General features: G+C 45.3%; 1 protein-coding gene across 12 annotated transcripts in view; it reads right to left on the reverse strand.

Moving 5' to 3' along the window:
- The window catches only part of KCNIP4 (potassium voltage-gated channel interacting protein 4), a 437,188-nt gene that overhangs the window by 97,779 nt on the left and 316,375 nt on the right, over positions 1 to 23,034 (reverse strand). Inside the window, exon 1 of one of the 12 annotated variants that reach the window (XM_081207933.1) lies at positions 2,318 to 2,572. The exons of 9 other annotated variants lie outside the window; for them this stretch is intronic. Coding sequence is in view for 2 of the 3 variants with exons in the window: in XM_081207931.1 (XP_081064057.1) it covers positions 2,056 to 2,263 (208 nt within the window). In the remaining variant the exon portion in view is untranslated. Of the gene's footprint in view, positions 1 to 2,055; positions 2,282 to 2,317; positions 2,573 to 23,034 lie in introns of those variants that run through there. 2 more of the 12 variants (XM_081207931.1, XM_081207938.1) reach the window with 2 other exon arrangements.

The raw sequence follows: 23,034 nt of genomic DNA on the forward strand, positions 1-23,034 counted from the left end.
GCTTTATTGGCCGAGGGAGCCGGTGTACAGCTTCTGGGTCATGTGGCCAGCATGACTAAGCCGCTTCTGGAGAACCAGAGCAGTGCACGGAAACGCCGTTTACCTTCCCGCCTGAGTGGTAACTATTTATCTACTTGCATTTTTATGTGCTTTCAAACTACTAAGTTGGCAGGAGCAGGGACCGAGCAACGGGAGCTCACCCCGTCGCAGGGATTCGAACTGCCAACCTTCTGATCGGCAAGTCCTAGGCTCTGTGGTTTAACCCACAGCGCCACCCGCGTCCCTGCAAGACACTCTAGCCACACCATTTTGTGGTAGAGGCGGACTGCTTTGCTCTACCACAAAGTGTCGGAGCAGATCGGCTTGCATGTCAAGAAAACAGTCGTCCTAGCTGCACCACTCTGTGGTAGACCCACTTTGGTGGGTCACACCAAAATGCCTCCGGGGGGGGGGGGGAGGAAGCGGTGGCGGCGGATGAGGAGGCAGGGAAGGGAGGGGGAGGGGTGTGTACTGCCACTGAGCATTTGACAACTACATAACAGTGATGGAAGATGCACTTCTGTGGGGAGGAATTATACAGTCTAGGGGCTGCCAAAAATAATGTCCCTCCCAGACTGCCCCCTGATTCCTGCCCCACAAATAATATTGATTGATCTTATCTGGCATGAGATATTGCCAGACAATTAAGCGGGATCACGAGTATTTTTTCAGGGTGGCTATAAAGCATAGACTTTAGTAGCAGGATGGTGCTCTTGCCACTGTCAGAAATTCACACCACTTTCAGATTAACTACTGAGATATGGAACAAGCTTTAAAATAAACAAAGTATTCTGGAGTCACTTTTGCACTGATTATGCACATTACTACTGACAACAAAGCAAAACCCCTAGTATACAAAGGGAAACTTCAGAGAGAACACAGATTTTAGACATTTGTTGCATGGTTACAGCCTCTGCATCTTCTAATAAAATGAACCGGGGTTGCTTGGGAAAGAGTTTTAATCACTATGAAATCAAATTGTTTTGGTTTCCCACAACACAGAGAAATTGTTGCTGCTGCTGCTGCTTTTATTTATGAATCACTTCTCTTGACACATCTCAAAGCAATCTGCAGCATATATAAAACAGTTACACATATCTAAACTATGAATAAATTAGAGTTGTGTATAATATTCATTTTAGGACCAAATTTAAACAAAAAATTATGGAGAAAATATTGCAAATTACGAATACAAACATTAGCACCTAGTCATTTGCCGGTGGTTAAAAAGCTTCCTGCTGAATCCAATGAGAAGTTCCACTTAAACATATAATGCCCCTATACACTGAAATTTTCCCAACAGAAAATGTAAGTCAATACAAATGCAAGCTATTGTATTATTTTCCACTGCAAAAACTCATATTGCAACCAGGACTTTGGCATAGCTTGAAATATTGATCGACACGGAGTAATTCCTAAACCTATATATCTGCTGTGCTGAAATGATAAAGTAGTGGAATGCATACAAAGTGGTTTTTATAAGTCGTTTGCTCATGAAAGAAATGAATTTTATCATTAACATGGAATCAGGAAAGTACCTGATTCATTTATTTAAGCCTATGTGGAGAAAGTTAGTTCCAGTTCTGAAGTTTTCAACTGGGTTTAAAAGGTTGCTGCGACTGATGAATGAATGCATATGTTAAAGGCAGCAAAATGCAGTACTTTAAAACTTCACTGATTATAAAGTGGATAAAATAAAAAATTCCTTCCAGTAGCACCTTAAAGTAGCACCTTCCAGTAGCACCTTGGTCTTTAAGGTGCTACTGGAAGGAATTTTTTATTTTGACTATGGCAGACCAACACGGCTACCTATCTGTAACTATAAAGTGAATAATAATAATAATAATAATAATAATAATAATAATGTACAAACCACAAGTTCATAAATGATACGTTATTTGGCAAATGGCATCCACAGATTTTGCACCCCAAACAGCTAATGTACTTACACAGCCTCTTTTAGAACACCAGACACTCTCTACCTACAAACAGCACAAACCAGAGTGACCACTTTACCTTCTGTAAAATCAATCAGTCCGAGCAAATGCAGCAGCTTCAGAGACGCAAATATAATCACAACTATACCCACTGTTTGCAGTCCCTCGGACTCCCATTCCAAAGTCAACATTCTTCGAGCAAGCAAATCATTCCAGTCAGCTGCCAAGCCACTGTGCAATCTGAAGGGAAAGGGAGGATTTTGCCAGCACTTTGCTAACACACACATATGCACACACAAAAGTTGCCAGTGTGGTGGGGTGAACTGAGGAAACAAACTGACCACACAGATGCAAGGAAGGGGTTAACTGAAGCCCCTTTCCTCGTGTGCATCTTGATGCTTCTTGATTTCAGTGCTCCCTCCCAGAGAGCTGAGTTGGACTTTCTTCACATGGCATTATATGCAGCGAGTGCTCCCACTTCAGAGCTGTTAGGAGGGCAATTCCGTTTCGGATCTCAAGACTTTGCTGTGTCAGTTCCGTAAAAGCAACCCTTCCAGGGAACTTGCAAGAGACAGCATGCAGCAGCCGGCACCATTTGATCAAGTGCTCGCAGACTCGTGCCTCACAGTTCAGCACCGCTGACAAGAACAGTGCTCCAGAGCTTCTCAAATGCTGCGTTAAGCACAGCAACTCTCATCTTTTTTCATTAGGGGTTTATCAGAATACTTTGATTGCTGGGTTTGAGTGAGCGTTTAGCTGCAGGTGCATTGCTGATCATGTCTTGCTCTCTTCTTATCACTGCCTCTTCAAGGGCCCTTTCCCACACTCTGCACAATGCACAGAGGCAAGCTTTTCCGTGCTTAGTCCCAGCATACCCTCAACAGGGAGCAATTGGCCTCTTTATCTCCTGGCACAGATCTTCCAACAGGGTGACCAAGGCATTTTCTCTCCCCCCAAAAAAACCCCTTCTAGAAACCAGAACAGAAAGGATCTAAATAGCTGGGATCTTTCAAGGAAATTTGGAACGCCTTCTAACCACGTGCTCAAAAGTGCTAACTGTATTAGCAGGGAAATCCCAGGAAAGCTCCGGAGACCTGTTGCCAAGTCTGTGTAGAGCAAGCTGGATCAATGGTCTCACTCAGTAAAAGGCCACTTCCTATGTTTGTAAGGCCAAGTCCTTGAAGGATCAGGGAAGAAAATAATTAGCTATACATTATATTGTAGCTTGGGACGCGGGTGGCGCTGTGGGTTAAACCACAGAGCCTAGGACTTGCCGATCAGAAGGTTGGCGGTTCAAATCTCCGTGACGGGGTGAGCTCCTATTGCTCGATCCCTGCTCCTGCCAACCTAGCAGTTCGAAAGCACATCAAAGTGCAAGTAGATAAATAGGTACTGCTCTGGCGGGAAGGTAAACGGCGTTTCCATGTGCTGCTCTGGTTCGCCAGAAACAGCTTGGTCATGCTGGCCACATGACCCAGAAAAACTGTCTTTAGACAAACACCGGCTCCCTTGGCCAGTAAAGCGAGATGAGCACCGCAACCCCAGAGTCATTTGCGACTGGACTTAACGGTCAGGGGCCCTTTACCTTTACTATATTGCATCTTATTACATCCTTAATTCCTTCAATGCTTCTTGTATGCCCAGAAAGCAAGAAAACATTAAGCAGTTTTGGAGGACTGTTATAATTGTCTTGATGAATAGCTACCTGTCAGGGACTGGGCAGAGGAGGAATGGTGGAGACCGCCTCCCCAGCCTGACCCTTCCAGAGAAGAAGAAAGTTCAGAATTGCAACAGCGGTTTGAGGGAGATCACAGCTCAGAGGAAGATAAGAGGAAAAGTTGGGAAATACAGTGGTACCTCAGGTTAAGTACTTAATTCATTCCGGAGGTCCGTTCTTAACCTGAAGCACCACTTTAGCTCCTGCTAAACCTGAGTGGGGCCTCCTGCTGCCACTGTGCCGCCGGAGCATGATTTCTGTTCTCATCCTGAAGCAAAGTTCTTAACCCGAGGTACTATTTCTGGGTTAGCAGAGTCTGTAACCTGAAGTGTATGTAACCTGAAACGTATGTAACCCGAGGTACCACTGTAATGGTATAGGAGAAGGAGGCAGAGCTGGAGCAGCTGGCTGAAACGTTAGCACTAGCAAGCATTCCAGACCCACCATCTCCCAGAACCTGGCGAGCCTTAAAAATAGGAGAGCAAAGGGCCCTCAGCGCCAACCATAGAAGGGATGACAAATGAGGAAGTGGGAGAGAAGGGGCGGGGAGAGGGGAGATTTACTCGGAGCAACGACATTCTTCCAAGAGGCCACATTCTCAAGCCTCTCTTCTCTGTGAATATTGGATAAAAGCAGATGGCAAGGATTTTCCCTTGTCTTGTCCATTCCTGGAGACCTGTCGTGGGGGTTGGTTCCTCTGCTGCCTGACACTACCACAAAGTCCTGCAATGGAAGAGCTGTCTATGTGACCCTAGTATTCCAGTTTTACAACATGCTTTTGGGACACTTTGGAAAACCTGCCACTTTTCAGCTTTAGTATATGCTATACAAGACAGGGACGCGGGTGGCGCTGTGTGTAAAAGCCTCAGTGCCTAGGGCTTGCCGATCAAAAGGTCGGCGGTTCGAATCCCCACGGCGGGGTGCGCTCCCATTGCTCGGTCCCAGCGCCTGCCAACCTAGCAGTTCGAAAGCACCCCAGGTGCAAGTAGATAAATAGGGACCGCTTATTGGCAGGAAGGTAAACAGCGTTTCCATGTGCTGCGCTGGCTTGCTAGATGCAGCTTGTCACACTGGCCACGTGACCCGGAAGTGTCTTCGGACAGCGCTGGCTCCCAGCCTCTAGAGTGAGATGAGCGCACAACCCTAGAGTCTGGCAAGACTGGCCCGTACGGGCAGAGGTACCTTTACCTTTTATATGCTATACAAAGGTCCATATAGTTAAAGCTATGGTTTTCCCAGTAGTGATGTATGGAAGTGAGAGCTGGACCATAAAGAAGGCTGATCGCTGAAGAATTGATGCTTTTGAATTATGGTGCTGGAGGAGACTCTTGAGAGTCCCATGGACTGCAAGAAGATCAAACCTCTCCATTCTGAAGGAAATCAGCCCTGAGTGCTCACTGGAAGGACAGATCCTGAAGCTGAGGCTCCAGTACTTTGGCCACCTCATGAGAAGACTCGACTCCCTGGAAAAAATCCCTGATGTTGGGAAAGATGGAGGGCACAAGGAGAAGGGGATGACAGAGGACGAGATGGTTGGACAGTGTTCTCAAAGCTACCAGCATGAGTTTGACCAAACTGCGGGAGGCAGTGGAAGACAGGAGTTCCTGGCGTGCTCTGGTCCAGGGGGTCACGAAGAGTCGGACATGACAAAACAACTAAACAACAAAAGGGCAGCAGCAGATGGCATGACCAGGCTGTGCCACTCACCTGACCTCCATCTGGCAGAGTTGCTGCAGCATGCCAGGATGGAGAAGGGTGTAGCAACAGTAAGGTTTGCATGGTGCCCAGAAGCCAGAAGAGGGAGGGCCTGCTTAACCCCATTCCTTAGCCATCAATTATCTGGTCTAAAACGTCCCTCCAGCCAGTTTTCTCCTGCAAAATTCCCAACAAATGTATGCCTACCCATGTGGAGAAAGTAATGAGCAAACCGGAATGAACTGTATGAATGACCTCACAACTTGCTACCATCCTGAAATGGAGAAAGGCATTAATACATTATGGGATCAATGAGATCTCATATTCATTTGCAACTTTCTCTGCATGGAGAAGGATGAGGGATGAGGGGCATGCGTCTGATACTCTTACTGGGTTGTGAGTCATCCCTGAAAAGTGATGATGGGCGTAGACAGAGGTGGGGGGCAGGCCCAGGGGGGAGCCCAAAAATCACACCAGAAATCTGTCACCAGCTATCTGCATAAGATTGCGAGTTCAGACAAGAACGAGGAGCTGACCAGTAGGAGAAATGGCAAGGCAGTAGGAAGGTAGATCACTGGAGGCTATAGAGTATTTGATGCATATATGTCTGGCGATACAGCTCCCTGTCAATGGTACAAGGGACCCTAGGTACACCTCTGGGCACAGAAATCTCTCCTCTCTAATCCAGCAAAAAACCCACTGAAACAAAGTCCCATTGAAACAAGTAAGTGACTTAGTCATGCTGAAGCCAATCACAGCTTATTGCACTGCTTTTGAGACTTGGTTATGACTAACTCTAGATGGGCTTGAATAGGGGTCAGCAACCTTTTTCAGCCATGGGCCAGTCCACCGTCCCTCAGACCATGTGGTGGGCTGGATTATTATTATTTTTTTTTGGGGGGGATGAACGAATTCCTATGCCCCACAGATAACCCAGAGATGCATTTTAAACAAAAGCACACATTCTACTCATGTAGAAACACCAGGCAGGACCCACAAATAACCCAGAGATGCATTTTAAATAAAAGGACACATTCTACTCATATAAAAACACACTGATTTCTGGAGCATCCACAGGCCGGATTGAGAAGGTGATTGGGCCGCATCTGGCCCCCGGGCCTTTGGGTGCCTACCCCTGGGCTTGAACCTTTATCTCCATATCACTTTGTTGCCACTTTGCCAACCTCTGGACTTCTCATTCCTACTGTATCTGTTAATAGGCACAGAACCAGGAAGAGAACATGTTGCCAAGGTGGAAGATTTGCATAATGGTGATTTGCATAATGGTGCTATAAAAGGCTTCCTAAGTGACAGGATGACATGGTCAAGCCTTAATTGACTGGCAGAGAAGGGCAGTTTATCAAAAAGTAGTTACTTCACCTCAATCCCTCCGCCCCAAAAGGTGAAACAGCTGATGAATCACAACATTTAGAACCTTTTTAATTAGCTGCCCTGTGCTTTCCTCTGTCAGGTTGGCAGAAATGAACCAAAGTTTTGAAATGAACATGCAAAAAACAAAAGTGAGTGAAAGGCAAACATATAGTCTTGGGTCTTCATTTACAGATAAATATGATAAGAGGCTAGTCAGCGTCTTAAAAAGCAGCAGAATAAAAAAAGCAGAGACATACCCTTGCCAACAAAGGTCCGTATAGTTAAAGCTATGGTTTTCCCAGTAGTGATGTATGGAAGTGAGAGCTGGACCATAAAGAAGGCTGATCGCTGAAGAATGGATGCTTTTGAATTATGGTGCTGGAGGAGACTCTTGAGAGTCCCATGGACTGCAAGAAGATCAAACCTCTCCATTCTGAAGGAAATCAGCCCTGAGTGCTCACTGGAAGGACAGATCCTGAAGCTGAGGCTCCAGTACTTTGGCCACCTCATGAGAAGAGAAGACTCCCTGGAAAAAACCCCTGATGTTGGGAAAGATGGAGGGCACAAGGAGAAGGGGATGACAGAGGACGAGATGGTTGGACAGTGTTCTCAAAGCTACCAGCATGAGTCTGACCAAACTGCGGGAGGCAGTGGAAGACAGGAGTGCCTGGCATGCTCTGGTCCATGGGGTCACAAAGAGTTGGACACGACTAAATGACTAAATAACAACAATGATAAGAGGAAGAATTCTATGCCACTGAAGTCTGTTTGGTTGAAGGGTAGGTTGCCTGAACACAAATAGGCCAGTTTTACCACTGTGGAGGTGAGTGTGTGACTCAGTGAGACTGCTGATCAGAAAAAGCTGGGAGAGAAAGAAAGCTGGAGTCTGCAGCTGAAGAAGAAAGATCCTAGGAATCCCTGGTATTATAGTCAGCCCCCCAAGAGCTGAATCACTGGCTTGAGGTGAAGATTGGAAGAGAAGCATCAAAGTGTTACGGAAATGACCGGGGGGGGGGGGCAACAACACATCTTTAAAGTTGTTAAATGTTACAAATATTATGCCTGAATGTATCCTTTCGACTTGACAGCTGAGGGAAGATACCTAGCTTTATAAATCATATAGAATCACCCCCTTTGCCAATTTCCTCCATTCCAACAACATTTTGCCCTTGGAAAAAGGACTTTTTTCCCTGCCACCTCCCACCATAATCCCTCAAGCGTGAGGACATGTACACACACCCCACCCAGGGAAGTGCCCAGGGTTGACAAATGATGAGCTGTTAGTTTCCAAAAGCCCATCACCAGACTTGCCCCAAGTTATGAATGTGCAAAGGGAGCTCTGTTGTCTTCTGATGGTGGGTACTTGAGAGGTCCCTGGACATGTCTTGCCTATGCTAACCAAGGATCTTTCTGGACATATTTGCCAAGGTTGAACTAGTGCAGGGGTCTGCAACCTTAAAGACAAAAAGAGCCACTTGGACCCGTTTCCGAAGAAAAAAAACCTGGGAGCCACAGAACTCGTCATTATAAAAATAACTTTTTTGTCACTTTTTATTATTTCTTTGTTTGACCCCTCAGATTTACTCCTCCTCATAGAAATAAACGCTAAATTAACAAGTTACCTTTTTTTGTGTGTGTGTGTGTTCTTCACTCCCCTTCAAAACAGTGACCAGCGTACATGCCCCCTTTCAATGCAGTGACCAGCGTACATGCCCCTTACAATGTAGCGGGCAGGTGGGCGGGAAGGTGACGTCGGGACAGTGCGTGACTAACGCACGCACCGCCCCCATGTGACGTCACAGCCAGTACAGCGCCCGCCACAGTGGGGAGTGTCGGGGCGCACAATGCACCTCATCCCCTTGCTAGTATCCGCCCCGGAGCCACAGCAAAGGTGTAAAAGAGCCACATGCGGCTCCGGAGCCGTGGGTTGCAGACCCCTGAACTAGTGTAACCCCTGTCTACCCGTCCCCTTTGTGACACATCAGTGATGTAAAGATGATGTATCAATGATACTGTACGAACCGTATTTTGGGATATTGTAGGAAGTTTTAAAAGTCAATGTTGCCCCATGCTTTGGGTTCCTTCTGTAGTTTTTATGTAGTTTTATGTAGTTTTATGTAGCTTTGTGGTAGTTTTATGTAGTTTTTATGTAGTTTTATGTAGTTTTCAATTTCATTGTTCCACAAGGGACAATGACAATAAAGATATTGTTATCGTTATCCTTAATCCTGTGGGGACCTTTTGTGCAACAATAAAGATCATGGCCTACTGACCGCTGTTTTGCTCCTAATTAAAAGGTAAAGGGACCCCTGACCATTAGGTCCAGTCAGGGACAACTCTGCGGTTGCGGCACTCATCTCGCTTTATTGGCCAAGGGAGCCAGCGTACAGCTTCTGGGTCATATGGCCAGCATGACTAAGCCACTTCTGGCGAACCAGAGCAGCACACAGAAATGCCATTTACCTTCCCGCTGAAGTGGTACCTATTTATCTACTTGCACTTTGATGTGCTTTCAAATTGTTAGGTTGGCAGGAGCTAGGACTGAGCAACAGGAGCTCACCACATTGTGGGGATTCGAACCACCGACCTTCTGATTGGCAAGCCCTAATAATAATAAAAAAAATCTATTTATATTCCGCCCTCCCCAGCTGAAGCCAGGCTCAGAGCGGCTAACAACAGTAAAATAATACAGCATTCTAAAATCAATTCATTATAAAACCAGTTCAAATCAAATTAATGGCAACCATGGGCTAGAGTTCTGTGAGGATTACCAAAGGAGTGGGTCAGGCTGTGCCTTGGCCAAAGGCCTGGTGGAACAGCTCTGTCTTGCAGGCCCTGCGGAAAGATGTCAAGTCCCACAGCACCACCCGCGTCCTTGCTCCAAATTACTTGGCTGTAATTTCCTTCTTTTACTGACCGCATGGACCTGCGGGGGACTTGTACCCCAATAAGATGGGCTGTTGAGTAGTCTCTCACCCCAGAATTTTTACTTATCTTTTTTTTTTTTATATAAAATTTTTATTGCGTTTCTTTCCATAGGTTAACAGATTTGTTTACACAGCAACATGCAAGAAACATTTTTTTTATATATATATAAAGAAAAGTAAAGAAAAAGAAGAAAAAGTTAAAATACTTTCATAACGTCCTTCGACGGCTCATTTTTGGACCTCCTCGCATCCTCTCAGCATTGCATTCATTATTCTAGCCAGTTCAGCAATTTGTTATCTTGTTTCCCATCTTATTATACCTTTAAATTTATTATGTTACCAATTTCGAAAATTTGTAATTTAGTTTTAACACTCTTAATAAACATAATATTTTGTTTCTAATTTGTCTCATTTTTTTCCATCAATACTTGCTTTATCATTTACTTAAAATAAATTGCAGAAGCATAACGTTTCTTAATCGTGCGCAATCTTAACATTCAAACAACTTATAATGTTTTTGCAAATAGTCCTTAAATTTTTTCCAGTCCTCCTCCATTGTTTCTTCGCTCAGATCTCGAATTCTGCCAGTCATTTCTGCCAACTCCATGTAGTCCATCAGCTGCGTCTGCCAGTCCTCCAGTTTTTTTTACTTATCAAAGGGTTGTGAGCATTGAGGAGATTCTGGAGGTGACGAGAGAGACAACTGCCTGCATGCCTGGCTCATAGGACAATCGTCATGGCACCATCCAGGATGGTGCAGGGTTAACAGGATCTGTAAGAGGAGGAACTCAGAACTGGAGGTGGGTAGAATTCAGGCAGTGGTGGGGAAGAGGGTTCCTCTTCACCATCTCTAGATGGAGTTGGTTGGGTCATTCCTTGCCTTGCCTCCAGAGAATGAGCTCTCAATGGAATTGAATCATAGAATCGCAGAACTGGAGAGTTGGAAGGGACTCAGGGGGTCATCTAGTCCAACCCCCTGCAATGCAGGAATCTCAACTAAAGCATCCGTGACAAATGACCATCCAACGTCTGCTTAAAAACCACCAAGGATGGAGAGCCCACCACCTTCCAAGAGAGTCTGTTCCACTGTCGAACCAGAGCAGCGCACGGAAATGCCGTTTACCTTCCCGCCAGAGTGGTACCTATTTATCTACTTGCACTTTGACGTGCCTTCGAATTGCTAGGTTGGCAGGAGCTGGGACCGAGCAACGGGAGCTCACCCCGTCACAGAGATTCGAACTGCCAACCTTCTGATCAGCAAGCCCTAGGCTCTGTGGTTTAACCCACAGCGCCACCCGCGTCCCTCTGCTGCTATTAACCTTATGCAAACGAAGCATTACTTATTCTTCATCCACTGGTGTGCTTATTGGCTCCAGATCTGGAAAGAACTCTGCCATTGGTGCATCACACTGTTGACTCTTATTAAGCTTGTGGTTTACTAAGCTTGCGGCATGTTGAGACCTTTTGGGTTTCCTCAAGGCCACAACAGCATCAGGCAGAAGTTCTCAGTGCCTGGTCGTGGAGAGAACTGACTGGCTGGGGAAGGCAGACTAAAAGGTAATTGGCAGATAGGTTGAAAAGGTTAGAAAATGAGCTTCACAAATCAATCTTATAAAGGTGTCTTTATCTGAAAGCAGCTGCCATTCAAAATAGCAACCACCTTTTAACACATTTTAGACATCACTTAAAATGCAGATGATGGAATAAAATGCAGAAATGTAGTGTACATGACCTTTGGCACTGATCCACAATTCTTAAGATTTTAAAAGTCACCCGAGTGCCTTCTGTAAGTGTCTGAATGCCATCCCCATTTCCATAATTTACTAGTAAATTATGTTTTGCCTCCTATACGTGTAAATATGAAAAAAACCAAACCTCATTTCATAAATTGTTCTGACATTTCCAACATAGCCTCTTCAAATCTTAACTAGCAATAAATGAAAACATAGATCATTTCTTACACAAACAATTACACACACAAAGGATACAGTCCCTTGGTGGGTTTTTTTGTTTGTTGGTTTTTTTGCAAATATAACAGAAAAAGGAAGGAAGGATGGACATTCCAACTGGTAAATTTAAAAGATCATGAAATGTATAGGCCAGACTCACAACCATAGTTTTGAGGCTTAAACTGAATCAGGTTCCAGCAGAGCTTAGTCTCCAAACCTGGTTCCAGAACCATGGTGAATGTCTCAGCAAGTCATGCACTCGCCCCTGCTGGTGTTGCTATGGTAACCCAGTGCACCTGGTACCCTTATCTCAGAATATCCAGCATGGGGGATGTGCTCACTCAAGAAATGGGCCCAAGCATTGTGTAATTCAACCCAGTTCACATTACACCAAGAGGGCCAGGCATGCATGTTTCTTTCCTTGTTCAGTTGCTCACTAGGAATGCCTACCCCTGCATTAAGGTCTAGGGCTGGCAATTTCTCCTCAGCTCAGTTGGCATTGCTCATGGTCAGGAATGATGGAGGAGCACACTTGGCTATCCTTGCCTTAGCTTAGATGATTAATGTATCTCAAATAATTTAGTAGGAAAGCAGAGTTTCACTATAGGCAATGTCTTCCCACCACATGTTGGGTGAAGAAGAAGAAGAAGAAGAAGAAGAAGAAGAAGAAGAAGAAGGAACTTCAGAGGCCCTTTCAAACTCTGGATTTGGCAACAATGATGGTTGTTGTTGTTTAGTCATTTAGTCGTGTCCAACTCTTCATGACCTCATGGACCAGAGCACGCCAGGCACTCCTTTCTTCCACTGCCTCCCGCAGTTTGGTCAAACTCATGCTGATAGCTTTGAGAACACTGTCCAACCATCTCGTCCTCTGTCGTCCCCTTCTCCTTGTGCCCTCCATCTTTCCCAACCTCAGGGTCTTTTCCAGAAAGTCTTCTCTTCTCATGAGGTGGCCAAAGTATTGGAGCCTCAGCTTCAGGATCTGTCCTTCCAGTGAGCACTCAGGGCTGATTTCCTTCAGAATGGAGAGGTTTGATCTTCTTGCAGTCCATGGCACTCTCAAGAGTCTCCTCCAGCACCAGAATTCCAAAGCATCAATTCTTCGGTGATCAGCCTTCTTTATGGTCCAGCTCTCACTTCCATACATCACTACTGGGAAAACCATAGCTTTAACTATACGGACCTTTGTTGGCAAGGTGATGTCTCTGGTTTTTAAGATGCTGTCTAGGTTTGTCATTGCTTTTCTCCCAAGAAGCAGGCGTGACAGCAGCCACAAAACTAAGAGACGCCTGCTTAAAAGACAATGATGGTTATTTTCTCTGATATCTTCATGTTCCGTTGCCAAGCCCCCTTCTCTCGATCTAGATTTAGACCCCTTTTACCATTAGCTGTGTGGTACAGGTTTGGTGAGTCCACTAAGAAAAAAGGTGTAGGTCTAGGACAGAATATACCAGAACAAATTACACCAGAAAATACCAGAAAAATGCAGGTTTGATATAGCTGGATGACAAACATACAGCCTGAGGCTCTCCCTAGTTACATTTGAATGTAGTCAGGACAAGACCAAAAATTTTTTTCCTGATGACTGATCAGAAGCACAAAAGGAGGACTGGTACGAATTTCAGAATCTCCTGGGGAAAACCAGAAGTAATGATTACAATGGGAAGAGTTTGTAACAGACACAAAAGCTTTAGCATTTCAGCTACTTTGCAAAGGCAGTAAGGAAAAAGGTAGACAGATTAGCCTCCTATTGAGTCAATCAGAATGGACATTAGGCTGAACCAGCTGTGAGACCACAGGTACTTCAGACCTATTAGTTTGAAATCTACAGAACATGTGTCTTTTTTAAAAAAAATCCCAAATATTGAAAAGACTGATTTAGCAACCAATTTGGCATTGTTATTGAAGAAATCTACCAAAAATTCCAGTTCCCCCAAATTTTCTGATGGCCAAAATATATTTTCTCTCTGTAAACTTGGATAAAATTGGCTTATTTATTTGAGCTACCTGCAGTCCTGGAATGCAAAAGCAGGTTGCTGTTTCAGTAAGGCGAGGTAGGGATGAAGAGCTCTTTCATACACAAGATTTGTGATCCAGTGAGCATGTGTTGGAATCTACAGCCAATGTTGGCTCTCCACTGAGTGTACCTGTATGACAAACAAGCTTCTAAACATGTTTGTCCTAGTTACATGTTAAATTTTTGAGTATAGACATTTAAAATATCAGTTGCGTACATCCCAGCCACATGTGTTATTATTGACAGCCCAAGCTGGGTTCTATGCATGTAAAAAAGTGCTTCCAACCAGTTATATGGGGTCCAGTTGAGCACTGCAATGTGGATAAGGAAGCATATCAGTTCTGCATACAAAAGCTACTTCCAAATGCATATCTTCCATGCCAAATGAGGAGAAATGTTGTTGACTTGTGGAAGTCACCTGGTACTTCACCACAAGTCAACTAGTGTGATGTATCTGCTGAGTACAGTATGTGGAACCTCAGCAGAGTCTTGTTTTCATTAAAATAGCTACTTTCAGAGTCCTCGATTAAGGGGAAAACTCCTCTCCCACACAGTTCAAAGTAACAAAGTGTTCCTTGTCTCTAGACACAAGACAAAGCTAAAAATCACTATCTACTATATACCGTTCTTCTGGTGTCTGAAGTAATGATACATATGTACAGAGAGATATGCTAACACTATCACCATGCTGCAATGTAAAACCCGTAGCTTCTTCCCCTGATGCTCACAGATTCAGAGTCAGACCCTGACAGCAAACAGGGCAGGACATGACCACCATGGACATAATGAAAGCAATGCCCTAGAGACCCATCTCTACATTCCTGAACCAATGGAAGGGTGAATAACTCAGGAAGTCATACACTTGTCCCTGTTAGTGTTGCTATGGTAACCTGGTGCACCTGACACTCTTATCTCAGTGTGTGGGGTGTGATAAGTCAAGAAATGAGCCCAAGCACTGTGTTCACATTACACTAAAATGAAAGCCCATGGGGAAGTCCTAAACTTTGGTACAGAATTATGCATGCACTCTTATGCACAGAGTTCCTGCATATACTGTCATCAGAAAGCGGTCAGGCAGAGGCGGAGCAAGGTGGATGTGGTGGGTGTGGTCTGCCTCGGGTGTCACCTCCAAGGGGGGGTGAGAAAATGCTGTGTGGTTTTTGTGCACGCCGGCTTCCTGCTGCCAAAATGGTCCGTCCATCGGCCGGCTCTCCCTTAGCTCAACAATTCTGGCTGCACAAAGAAAGCTCAACAACTTTGTCTCCGCAAAAAAAATTAATAAATAATGAAATAATGAAATAAAGTCAAACCATTTTTGCAAGCCAAAAAAAAAAATTTACATGTGGGGGGGGTGACAATATATTTTCTGCCCCGGGTACCACCTGACCTTGCTACGCCACTGCTGTGAGGGAGTCCTCTTTTCTGCTGGGCTGTCTTCTTTTTTACCCACTTTCTCTTTGTGTGAATGAAGGTGTGTTGCGGTTTCTAAATATGTTCCATACATCTGATGGAGGGGCTGCAGGGTAAATAGCTTCTCTCTCCAGTTCCACTCACAGAAGTTTTACCGTCAGCCGAGTGACACCAATGGAAATCCCGTCACGGGCCCAACCAGTTTAAAAGCCAATCAGCAAGTATTTACTGGAGTAAATATTTGAATTATCTGAAAAGCAATTGTAATAAACAGATTACGCTAGTAGGACTGCAAGAAGTTTTGTAAGGAGGATAATGGGAAATATTGCACGATTATGAAGAGAATATCAGTTAAGGATAATTAAAAGTAATAGAGTAATTAAGAAATGCAGATTAAGTGATGAAGAATGGAGAATCTTCAGAGGTAGTTGACGGAAGTCTAAAATATTGTATAAGACAAAAATGTATGTTAAATGACTGTTGGAAATGATATGTTACAAAATTAATAAAAAATGTATTAAAAATAAATAAATAAAAGCAAGAAATCTCGGATTATTCAAAGCTCCCAATTTCCTCCAGGTTATATTTGGGGTGGAAAGCGCCTATGAACTCTAGAGAATATGTGGGTATTTTCAATAAACAACAAGAATCATTTAAGAAAAAATGGAATGGCGCAAAAATTACCTAAGATTTTTGTTTCCCCCAGTTTTAGGAACAATTTCTCAAGTGTGATGGGTCACAGGCTTCAAGTAAAACCAATCTTGAAAAGTGCTGCCTGAGCTGTTTCATGCTGGCTTTTTTAATAAGACACTGGAAGATGCAACACTCTGATGCAGCATCCGTTTGGTACTAAACTTGTTGGAAACCGTATATCAGCAGACTTTTTCTTTTAAGTGATATCAGAAAAGTGAAAGGCCACGGCAAAAAGCAATAAAGGTGCGAAACAGAATGCACTTTAAGCCCCCGATCTATTAAACAAAGTTAATGAACTGCTGGAGGATGAACTCGGCATTTTTCTCTCTTTCAGTTTGTCCCAGTTACAGTGATTAATAAACTTTTTTGTGTTTCCCCCCAGTTTTTCCTTAGGAATTGTTTTTTTTTCCTTCAGCTAGAGATTGAAGAAAATAACAATTCCCCAGCTGAATGTGTTCTTGGGAGAAAAGCAATGACAAACCTAGACAGCATCTTAAAAAGCAGAGACATCACCTTTTCAACAAAGGTCCGTATAGTTAAAGCTATGGTGTATGGAAGTGAGAGCTGGACCATAAAGAAGACTGATCGCCAAAGAATTGATGCTTTTGAATTATGGTGCTGTAGGAGACTCTTGAGAGTGCCATGGACTGCAAGAAGATCAAACCTATCCATTCTGAAGGAAATCAGCCCTGAGTACTCACTGGAAGGACAGATCGTGAAGCTGAGACTCCAATACTCACCTTGTGAGAAGAGAAGACTCCCTGGACAAGACCCTGATGTTGGGAAAGATGGAGGGCACAAGGAAAAGGGGATGACAGAGGATGAGATGGTTGGACAGTGTTCTCGAAGCTACCAGCATGAGTTTGACTAAACTGTGGGAGGCAGTGGAAGACAGGAGTTCCTGGCGTGCTCTGGTCCATGGGGTCACGAAGAGTCGGACACGACTTAATGACTAAACAACAACAACAAACTGAATGTGTACCCCAGGTATTCAGAGATATGTTTGAACATTAAGGAGGTTTAGAATTTTTATATAAAATTATCTGAATCTAATAATAATAATAATAATAATAGTAATTTATTAAATTTTTCACAACAGAAAAATGCAATACAAAATAGGAAAAAAATAGGAACAAAACAAAACCAATAACCTGAAAATAAATACTTCCCTGCTTCCAAAGATGGCAACATAGGCCAACCATGGTAGGCAAACATGGTTCTTCTAATCTAAAGTAAGCTGGAATCCTTTTTGATTTCTTGGCTCCAGCAAAGCTATAAACCTACAGGGTTGCCTAAGGTGATGGACTACATTGCTCAATTATGCTTGCCAGATTGTAGGCAATGATTCAGAAAACTACTCTCAGCTTATCCCATCTCTCCCCTCTCCAGTCATTGGTTATGGCAATTTGTGAACTTCAGATTTACAGATCCATTCCTGCCACCAGCAGATTTTCTTGCATATCGTAATGCGTGAATAGCCGCAAGTTGGCTCAAAACCCCAAGGCAATCTTATCTGGCAAATTTAAATCAAGCTATACTAACAAATAAAAGTAAAATAAAACATCTTTCCAAGTTAAATGAAATATAGTCATGCCTTGGTTTTTGAACAGCCTAGTTCTCAAACGTTTTGGCTCCCGAACCATCGAAACTTGGAAGTGACTTTTCTGGTTTCCGAATGTTCTTTTGGAAGCCAAATATCTGATGGGGCTTTCACAGCTTCCGATTGGCTGCAGGAGTTTCCTGCAGCCAATCAGAAGCCGCGCTTTGGTTTTTGAACGCTTTGGAAGTCGAACAGACTTTCGGAACAGATTCCATTTGACTTCCAAGGTACGATTGTAAAGATATTCCACACTTTACCTATCTCTTTTGGATTCTATATGTACGAAGCATGTAATAGGTAGATGTGTATATTTGACAAAATCTTGATGTGCATATACAGTGGTGCCTCGCAAGACGAAATTAATTCGTTCCGCAAGTCTCTTCGTCTTGCGAGTTTTTCGTCTTGCGATGCACGGTTTCCCATAGGAATGCATTGAAAATCAATTAATGCGTTCCTAGGGAAACCGCCTTCAGACCAGGTCCGGGGACAGTCTGTCCCCGGACCTCTTCTGAAGGCTGGGGGGGGGGGAATAAGGGCTTTTCTTCCCACCCCCAGCATTTTAAAAAACCCTGGGACAGCGGAGGACTTCTCCGCTGTCCGGGGCGATTTAAAAGCCCCTGGGAAGGCAGGCAGGGGGGACAAAGACTGGTCAGAAGGTGTTCCCGCCCCCCCGCCCCGCTTCGGAGCACCGTTCCGAAGCAGGGCGGTGGGGGAAGGTGTTCCCACCCCCCGCCCCGCTTCGGAGCACCGTTCCGAAGCCGGGCGGTGGCGGAAGGTGTTCCCACCCCCCCGCCCCGCTTCGGAGCACCGTTCCGAAGCCGGGCGGTGGGGGAAGGTGTTCTCAGCCCCCCGCCCCGCCCTGGAGCACCGTTCCGAAGCGCTGCGGTGCGGGAAGGTGTTCCCACCCCCCCACCCCGCTTCGGAGCACCGTTCCGAAGCGGGGCGGTGGGGGAAGGTGTTCCCACCCCCCCGCCCCGCTTCGGAGCACCGTTCCGAAGCCGGGCGGTGGGGGGAGGTGTTCCCACCCCCCGCCCCGCTTCGGAGCACCGTTCCGAAGCCGGGCGGTGGGGGGAGGTGTTCCCACCCCCCGCCCCGCTTCGGAGCACCGTTCCGAAGCCGGGCGGTGGGGGGAGGTGTTCCCACCCCCCGCCCCGCTTCGGAGCACCGGGAGAAGCGGGGCGGCGGGGGAAGGTGTTCCCACCCCCCCGCCCCGCTTCGGAGCACCGGGAGAAGCGATCTCCCCGCAGCCCCTTGCTTCAAAAGAGGTCCGGGGGCAGCGGGAAGCGCTTCCCACTGTCCCCGGACCTGGGGCTGCGGGGAGAAGATCGCTTCTCCCCGCCGCCCCTTGCTTCAAAAGAGAAGACCCGCTGTCCCCGGGGCAAGCTTCGTTTTGCGAAGCAAGCCCATAGGGAAATTCGTCTTGCGAGGCAACTCGAAAACGAAAAAACCTTTCGTTTTGCGAGTTTTTTGTCTCGCGAGGCATTCGTCTTGCGGGGTACCACTGTATTCAATATATGAGAGGTCCTTATTGCTTGATATTGCTAGTATGGCAGCAGACCTTAGGAAAATTACATTTCCCAAGGGCTGTTCATGGGCTTGCATCCTGGTATACTGCTTTGCAGCATGCATGGCACAAGACATGTGCATTAGTGTGGGCAGACAGAGGCATCCAACCAGAGCCCGTGTGGTGTAGTGGTTAAGAGCGGTAGACTCGTAATCTGGTGAACTGGGTTCGCCTCTCTGCTCCTCCACATGCAGCTGCTGGGTGACCTTGGGCTAGTCACACTTCTCTGAAGTCTCTCAGCCCCACTCACCTCACAGAGTGTTTGTTGTGGGGGAGGAAGGGAAGGGAGAATGTTAGCCGCTTTGAGACTCCTTTGGGTAGTGATAAAGTGGGTGTCAAATCCAAACTCTTCTTCTTCCCATTTCCTTTAGTGTGATCACTTCCTGTTAAGGTTGGACAGAGGTGATGTAGGGGAACAGCAGGGGAGAAGAGGCAGAAGGGGACTGGGTAGGTGGGTGGAAACCCATAGGGATGAAGATGAGTAAGCCTTCGGTTTGCTTTGAAAATAAGATTAGCAATCTCCTGCGTTTTTGGCTTATTTCTGAAGCAGTCTGGCGCAAGCCACTGGAGGGCATCCCACTCCTCCCTAGAAGTCAGCGGGTTAATTTAGCCAGGTACAAGCAAATGATATCCGTTCCCAGATGAGCAAGAGCCACTTTGCAAAACTTAAAGTTGCTCAGAGGCCAGTTTATGTAAAAGGTAGAAAGGTAAATGACCCCTGGACGGTTAAGTCCAGTCAAAGGTGACTATGGGATTTGTGGGTCTCATCTCGCTTTTAGGCTGAGGGAGCCGGTATTTGTCCACAGACAGCCTTCCGGGTCATGTGGCCAGCATGACTAAACTGCTTCTGGCGCAAGGGTACACCGTGAGAAAAACCAGAGTGCACAGAAATGTCATTTACCTTCCTTCTACCGTGATACCTAGTTATCTACTCACAGTGGAATGCTTTCAAACTGCTAGGCTGGCAGGAGCTGGGACAGAGCAACGGGAGCTCCCTCCGTTGCAGGGATTTGAACCGCCAATCTTCTGATCAGCAAGCCTAAGAGGCTCAGTGGTTTAGACCACAGCGCCACTCGTGTTTATATAGCTCCACATGACAATTGGTTCCATACACTGCATCTCACCCAATGGGAAGGTGATTTTCTCCAAGCTGTGTGTGTGTGGGTGGTGTGTGTGTGTGTGTGTGTGTGGTGTGTGTGGTGTGGTGTGTGTGTGTGTGTGTGTGTGTGTGTGTGTGTGTGTGTGGTTTTCAGTGAGGTGCTCTCCTCCACACACACCCCACCTCTCACTAATGCAACCAGGCAAGCCCACTCCGACTTGGGAAGGACTATAACCCTTCAGAAAATGACAAGATAGGAAAGTGAATCACCAATGTCCAGTTACAGATCACCTTCTCTGGAGTAAAGGACAAAAAGCACACAAGCATTGACATGTAATGAGACAGCCTCGCTTCTGCATCCTGTAACATAATGACAAATCTATAACTTTCCCTTCACCCTTGACCCTAATAGGAGTAAGTCAGGAAATGAAACTTGCAAATCTTGTATTGCTGCACTTCTCTGTGTGTGTGTTTTAACCACATCTTTCCCAATAGCGTGTTTTCATAGTTCTGAAACACTGCCAGAATTTTATTATTATTATTTTTTAAATAAAACTGCCTCATGAGCAGTTTAATTCTTTCCTGGAAGCCGCTGGCATGAACTTGAGGATAAATGTGCGAAGGCAATTCAGTATTTGGTCAGCATGCTTCAAAAGTCCAGTGAATCACCTGCAACCTGGTTGCTAAATTAGATGAAAAAGCAGGAGATCTGCAGATGATTTCTTCCCTATCCATGGATCCATTCCCTAAGGCAGGCTTCCTCAACCTTGGCCCTCCAGCTGTTTTGAGACTACAATTCCCAGCATCCCCGACCACTGGGCCTGCTAGCTAGGGATCATGGGAGTTGTAGGCCAAAAACATCTGGAGGGCTGAGGCTGAGGAAGCCTGTCCTAAGGTCACCAGAAGAAGGTCACCCTTTTCCCAATGCTTCTTCAATTACAAGCTCAGAGGTTAGCTATGAGGAAGATGTCTCCTCTCCCTAATTGGAATGTTCTTCTGAGATGGCTTAGCTTCACGCCCACCCTAATGGCTTTTTGGCACCATGCAAAGTCTTTAACTATCCTCCCAAGCCTTTTAGCGTTCCTTTGCCATGTTGTAGCATGCTTAAAAATTGTAAACAATGTATGGTAAGTCTCTCTGATTTTTATTTCTTATTGTGTATTATTCATTTATATTGCATGTCATTATTCTGTTGTAGCCACCCTGGGAATATTTGCTGATGGCCAGCAAGGAGAATCTATCCACATTTACTGTGCAACTACTGGATTGCTTAGCACACAGACACACTGAGTGCAATCAAGAGCCATGAGATGTTGCCAGAAAATTCAATGGGATGTGGCCACTGGCTGCAAAAGGAGGTGAGCAGTTTTCCTGCAAGAAACGGAGTCCTGCCCCCGGCCTTTTTCGTGAAAGGGGGATTGATTTCCATTTAGGTTTCCTTAAGCTTATTTATTAGATCAAATTGAGAATTAATGCCATTCACCCACTGCCATCAGACAATTACACAAGCTCTAATGTGTTGCATCTTTCAAGTCTCAGGGCTGAATTGAATTAACAGGAGGATATTCAATTTGTCGCAGCACTCTCATATCATTGTTGTTTTGTCATTTCAGAAGTCCTTCTCATGCCTGGCACTAAGAAGAAATTAGCAAATCAGAGAAAGAATATTCTTAATTTATGTAAACCAGTATTATGCCTATTGGGGTGGGAGAGAAAGTATTGTTAAATTCTTTTGTATTCTGGCAATTCATCCTTAATTTCCATCTCATTCAGAATTATTTACTTTGTGATACAACCGTGAAACCCTATCATTTAAAAATAAATATGAATAAAAATCTATCTGTGGTTTGAAATCTAACTGTTTAGACTTCCTTTTCTGTAGTGGAACTACAGTGGACGTTATGCAAAGCTAAGTGAGAGCAACAATGTTTGTGATTTTCTATAATGATCTGCCACTCTTGAAAATCTCTTCTCCATCTTTCACTGAACCGCTTTATTGAAGCAGCAGGAGAGGGGGAAATGGAAAGCTTCAAAAGAAGTGAAGAAATTCAACCACTGGAGGAACATGCAAACTTTACACTGGATGAGACTCTCCCTCAAATGCCTTATTATTATTATTATTATTATTATTATTATTATTATTATTACTTCCGCCAGTCACCACTCTCCACTCAGATCTATTTGTATGCCTAGCAAATGAAGAAACACACTTCACACACTTAAGGACCCTTCCAGACACTTTTAAAATGTGCCCTTGGGATGATTTGCACCCTCAAAACTTTTGGGATGGTCACCTGGCATAAGTCGTAATCCATGTATGGTCTGTAGCCTCCAGCAAATGCCCTGACTCTTTTCATACCACTAATGATCGATGGTCTTGTTTTGTTTCACTACTACCACTTTTGACGTGCTATAGTGGCATAGCCAAAGTGCAGCCGATTCTTTGTGACATAGCTGCTCCCAAATATTTCATTTTGATGGAAGGTTCTCATAGAATCATAGAATTGTTGAGTTGGAGGGGACCCTGAGTATCATCTAGTCCAACCCCCTCCAATGCAAGAATATGCAGCTGTCTCATACAGGGATCAAACTTACAATCTTGGCATTATGTTCAGTGGCGGAGGAAGCCATGTGGGCATCTGGGGCGAACCGCCCATAGGGGTGGCGCGCATGGCAACCGCCCATCCCTATGGGCACCACATACCCTGTCCTGCCTGCTGTCCGCCCACTGCCTCCCCCCCTAGCTGTAGGGCAGCTGAGACCCCGCAGTGTGCCCAGTACCTATGGGCGCTGCGTGCCCCGTCCCATCCCTATGGGCATCCCTATCGGTGCAGTGGCGATCCACCCAGGGGGATTTTGTCACACCCCCCCCTCAGGGATGACACCTGGGTTGGGCAGCCCCCGGCACTCCCTGTCTCCACCACTGGTTATGCTCTAACCGACTGAGCCACCCAGGCTGGCCAGCAAAGCTTCAACATTTAAACTGCAAAAGTGAACGTATGGGACTGGCATGGTG

The sequence above is a fragment of the Podarcis bocagei genome, assembly GCF_964188305.1.
Source record: "Podarcis bocagei genome assembly, chromosome: 9".
NCBI lineage: Eukaryota > Metazoa > Chordata > Lepidosauria > Squamata > Lacertidae > Podarcis > Podarcis bocagei.